The following is a 6,000-nucleotide window of genomic DNA, read 5'->3' on the forward strand; positions in this document are numbered from 1 at the left end:
TTCCAGAAATATCTTATTGATGCTGTTAACATAACGGTTGCACACATACCGGCTACATAATAGGCTACATTTTTTTTTTTTTTTACAAAAAAGCTTTTAAAATATGCGTTATATATCTATGTGTGAGAGTCTCAACTTTAAAACTTTGGACCCTGCATTACCTAACATTTCTTATGAAACTTTTCTTTATGAAAATGTAAACATAACATGACAATTTGTACAATGTAACTGATGTATAGATTAATATCTTTCCCTCATGTTCTTTTTCTCTATCTTTTTTATTTATTTAAGTTTTCAGCTCATCGTTCTTTTCTCATTTATATTCTGATGACATTGAACATATTAATACATTTTGTATATCGTATAAAGTTGTATGTCATAAATATGTCATCTCTGTATGTTTTGCAAAAAAAAATAAAAATTAAAAGAAATAAATTAAAATAAAGTAGACTTTTGAGTTGTAAGCACGTCCCAGCCGGGTTCGTTACTTATTGGGGTCCCCTGGAAACATTTCCGTTGTGGTCTGTGTTATTTGCAGCGCGTTTCTGTATTTGGCGCACACCTGTATGCATATTTTATTTATATATATATATATATATATATATATATACACATATACACACAAGCATTAATCGATTTGACAGCACTAGAAGGAACCATTCTGAATCAGTCTAACGAATCCTTCAGTGAACAAACTGACTGAACTGGTCAGAGAGGTTCCCGAATCAAGATTTGATTCACTTACTGAACTTTTTGTGTACTTAAAGTTAGTGAAGCATCAATCAATATCAATACAAATGAATTGTTCATAAGACAATGTGTAGTTAAAGATATACATTTTTAATAAAATAAAACATTTAAAAAAAAACACACACATAACCAGATGATTTACTCTGAGCCTTTAGTAATTCATTCTGAAAAAGTGCTGAACAACAATATTCGCTAAATGATTCAAACGCACTAACATCATGAGGAACCTTCATTCCCACATCAGGGGGTCACAAGTAAGCAAGTGAATGCAGTAGAGATGTAAAACCCAGCCATGCATGCATGCTTCATAAATACACACAATCCATCAACACAAGTGTGCAAAGCCACCTATTTAATAGCTCCTTTATCTCTTTAATTAAACCTAGTGAACACAGCAGATCAGCACCCCATATGACCCTGATAAAGACAATCTGATAAATGTCTGCAAACGTACGTTTATTCTGCAAAGCCACAACACACGGGTCTAGTGATCGGACCGAACCAGTCACACTAACAAACGTAGGTCCATGTGACCCCCCACACGGGCGCTCTTTGTGTCCGTCTTGCGTGGATGCGTGGAGAGATCGCTCATTTGTGTGTGTAATGACATCACCATGGAGATAGGCCTTTTGTCTGAACAGCAATAAATAAAGAAACAAAACCATGATCCTGATGAAAGAGGTGGACGGTGAGTCAGGAAGGCCAGAGCGCTTCTTAGGTTAGTCTAAACAAAGGTAATTCATTACAGAGGACAATATTTGGGTGATGTCTACAGTTCTGCTCATAAGTTTACATACTCCTTGCAGAAAATACATTAAAGGGATAGTTTAATAGTTAAAAAAATATATAATACTATGGAAGTTAATGGGGTCCATCAACTGTTTGGTTACTGACATGTTCAGCAGAAGAAAGAAATTCGTACAGATTTGGAACAACTTGAGGGCGAGTAAATGATGACTGAATTGTCATTTTTTAGTGTACTATCCCTTTAAGAGCCGGGGGTGTAAACTTTTTGAATTAGATGACATGGGTAAACTGTAGGCTTATTCTGTCTTTGAGGAAACATGTTATGCAGCTTCTGAAGGGCAGTTTTACAATTAATACAATTTCTATGATCCCTCTATTTTTATTTTATTTTTATTTTTAATTAGCATCTTGCATATTCTTCGAGGGTTATGTAAACTTATGAGCAGAACTGTAAGTCATCAGCTAAATGGCAGCTCTTACATGCAACAACCTGTGCTCAGTTCAGGCCGCTCACCTGCACTAAATACAACAGAAGCTCCCTACCCAGTGTTCTCGGCTATCTACCCTGAGAAGAGGATATCCAAGTTCACTGCACTACTTTGTACTACTGAGTTCATGTGCTTCCAAATACTCCTGTTCTAGATAAGTTTACAAGAAAGAACAATAAGGAAGCTACATCAAAATTGAAAACATGCAGAAGAACTTCAAACTGGTGATCCACCAACAAAGCCGAACTTTCGTGCGAGTAAAAGTTGTAATTTGTGAAATCTGAGGATAGCGGAAGTCTGTTGAGAAAAGAGTTGTGACATTTTATACCTTTAAAAGCTCTTGTGAGACACGCTAAGGCATTTAATCACAGTCTGGTTCCTGCACAAACATTTCCTTTGTCTCTCTGAATAATTGACTTGTTTGGAGATCCTCAGTGAACGCGTTTCTTATGCAAGCGTTTGTATCTGCGCAAATCTACTCGTCTCCACTGATTCTTTCTGTTTTAGGAATGTCTGCTGCAAATAAATCCTGTGGTGGCACCTAAACCAAATCAAAAACCACACTATTCCTTTAAAGTCACCATGAAATCCAAATGGACAGTTTTTTTTTTTTTATGAAATATTGCTGTATGTAGGCTATTATAAATGATTTATTCATGCAAATCATTTTTTAATTAAAGTGCTTCATAATCTTTAATCAAACTAATTTCATCTCCCTCTTGCAGCAACATCTCAGCATACTTCACATACTTCCCTACTATATAGTAAGCGAAAAACAGTATGTGACCAAAAAAGTATGTCTGAATTCACAGTACTCCCATGAGGCCACGGGAGAGGATTTGTGAACGGCAGTGAAGTGACGCAACTGACGCTGGTAGGTCACATGATAATGACAACATGGTGAATGTAGTCCAAGATTTTTCCGTTTATAGCATCTGCGCTGTGATTGGCTGAATTAGTTCCACCTTGTCATTGCATTTCGCGCACTACAAGATCACGTGGCTATACTATCAAGTAGGGCTGAACAATTAATCGCAACAAAACCGCACGCGATTTGCGATTATTTTATGCGCAGCTTGTCAGTGGAGTGCGGAGTGTGGATTTGAACGCCAGAGGGCGCTCTCACGCAAACACGATAAATGCTTCTCATGTTTTGGAAAGATGTTTGACGCGTGTTGTTTTTTCAAATGCACGTTATAAGTGACTTAAACTCACAGTGCTTTCAGATAGAGCAGCGTTTACAGAGCCGTTCATCAATGACAAACTGCGCAAAAAATAAAATAAAATCGCAGCCTTTGCGATTTTAAAATCGCGATAAGCCATCTCGATTTAAGTGCGATTACATGGAAAGTGCGATTAATCGTTCAGCCCTACTATCAAGCAGGTTTGAAAATATCGCTGACCTGCTCATACTTAATGGACATCGGCGACCGAAACGAACATCGATTTGACCGCGATCCGCGGGTTTTGTCGTAGACCTCGCAAATCCAGCCAAAAGTCATATAGTGTGACCCTGCCTTGAGATTGACCAATAGCAAACCACAACCATCCAACCAATTCCAGATGGACAAAATCAAGTCCAACCCTACATTTTGTCTTGTTTGGGAAGAATTTTAATTTGGATATCTGTCACAATAAAGTGGTGGAGGGATGACGTCAGAACTCAGAAGACTATAATTCGCTGCTGGTTACTTCAAGCTTTTCCCATGGGTTTTTATAATAAAGTTTTTCAATTAATGAGTAAAATAAAGCCTGTGGTAAACATAACTTGATGATACTTTGACGTTTTGTTCTACAACGTACACTGCACACACTCACACTCTAAAATGCCCTATCTAGTTACTTTGTACGTTTTTAATGTTTCAAAAATAAACATAACTGCTTCAAAATTTGCATTTTCGCTATGGGTGTGTAAATTTGTAGAACAAAACGTCTAAGTATAATGTTTACCACAGGCTTTATTTTACACATAAATCGAAAAACCCCATTATAAAACCCCATAGGAAAATCTCAAAGGAACCAGCGGTGAATTAGACTTCTGGGTTCTGATGTCATCCCTGCACCACTATACTGGGAAGAAAAGAGTATCACAATGATTGGTCCCACTATAAAATGTATTTGCTGCTTTTATTTGTGTCTTCTTTTGTCGAACAGCCCGATCACTGTTTAAATCACATTAGCCTGCACCTCTTCATAGATGTGGATGAGCAATCAGTGTACAGATCCCATCCCACACCCCACTCGGCCTTCAAGCTATATTGTGTGGACATTAAGCAGAGACACTTTCACCAAAGACAGCAAACAGCAAAGCAAGCATTGCCATTGAGCGCAGAAAAGAAGAGAGGAAAGATGTTGATCTGCAACTGGCCGGTGACCAAAGATAAAAGGAGAATGTGCATCTCTGGAAGAGGGAAGAGTATGAGAACAGATGACACATAATGTTTTTGATCTGCTTTCCTTCAAGAGGGCCTGATGAGTGAGCATCATATACAAAATACTGCATACTAACAATAATTAAAATGGTCTTCAAAAAATGGCTCAATTAAATGACTAAATATAGCATTTAAAATAGTAAACAGATAGTATTCAAAAAAACATTAAGATGTATACATTAATACATGTATACATTTGACGTCTATATTTGATACAAATGCAAACTATAATGTAAAATATTAACATGTAAATTCTGAATTGTATGGTCTTCAATTAATATTAACATAATATAAATTATACATTTTCATTCTATTTCTATATTTTATGCACAAATTATAACATGCATGTTATTTATTATTTTAATTTGATATGTTTCATTTAGTATATTTCATTTAATTCACTGTGAAACAATTTTTAATTAGTATTTAATTATATTAATACTTAAATTATTACTGTAACAAATGTACATATATTAATATAAAAATATATAAAAATAAATATCATGCTATATCAAAATATTACCATATAATTTTGCGTAAAATAATACAGATATCCTATCATATTATATGCAAGTATCAGCTACATCTTTTTTGCAATAAATTTAATTTATTCTTTATTTCCCACACTGTTTTTGTTAGTAAGTTACACTAAATAGGTTAAAAAAAATATAGAAAAATGTTATTGGGAAATGTTAGTTTCTTTTTAATACCTTCCAATAGTTTGAGAAATGTATGTTTCTTGTTTCGGCTGCAGAGCTGTATTACATCATGACGACAAACAGCTGCTTCCCTGAAGCTACATCATCACACCTACAGCAAACCTCAAATTATGTAATATCACAGACCTGTTGGAACTTGACACCATCACTTCATTTATATGAAATGTATATCATTCCATTAAAACAGAGAAAGGAAATAATAAGATGTTCACAGTTTCCAAAAACGCTCGCGCCTCTGAACTTTTACAGACACGTTACAACACCTGCTGAGCTGATGACAGGTGCAAACACCTATATATAAACATCAATATACATGAAAGTTGGAAAACACATGGAAAGCAGCTCTCACCTCTCACGCAGAGGAGAGACATGGCAACCGAAGTTTTTCCTCCTGGTTAAATCCTGGCAGTGTAATCGAAGTTCTCAGCTGTCCGGTGACATTTCAGATGATGTCACAAGTTGTTTCCTCGTCATGAGCGCACTTCTGAGGGTAAGTTAGAAGAAGCACGGATGCTCGACGGAGTAACTCGGCACTATCCTACAGGTGACGCGAACTGACTCAAATGTCCCATCGCCATGACCAAATTGAATGTGTAGAAACTCACAGGATAAGAGGCGGGGCTTGCAGGGATTTAAATGGCGTCAGAATCGCCGAGATGCCCCTGATTCAGAGGGCGGGGTTTGCCGGACTGTTGACCAATGGATGAGCTAATGGGTGTGGCTTATGGCTACACCGAGTGGAGGAACAGGTGTGACGCTGGCCTGCAAAACTTGGAGAAATATTTCGGCCATTCTACTTGATCAGTTATATTGTGGAGTGAGATACAGAATTTATCAAATATTCAGTGCTCAAGACCTGTCTCA

General features: G+C 36.6%; 1 protein-coding gene across 2 annotated transcripts in view; it reads right to left on the reverse strand.

Annotated features, from left to right (window-relative positions):
• unc13bb (unc-13 homolog Bb (C. elegans)) overlaps positions 1-5,743 on the reverse strand; it is a 93,701-nt gene extending 87,958 nt beyond the window's left edge. For both annotated transcript variants that reach the window (XM_084400385.1, XM_084400384.1), the window contains exon 1: positions 5,486-5,743. In XM_084400385.1, coding sequence (XP_084256511.1) covers positions 5,486-5,507 — 22 coding nt within the window. In that variant the 5' untranslated portion in view covers positions 5,508-5,743. The remainder of the gene's footprint in view (positions 1-5,485) is intronic.
• Positions 5,744-6,000: the final 257 nt, after the last annotated feature.

The sequence above is a fragment of the Rutilus rutilus genome, assembly GCF_951802725.1.
Source record: "Rutilus rutilus genome assembly, chromosome: 25".
NCBI classification, from domain to species: domain Eukaryota; kingdom Metazoa; phylum Chordata; class Actinopteri; order Cypriniformes; family Leuciscidae; genus Rutilus; species Rutilus rutilus.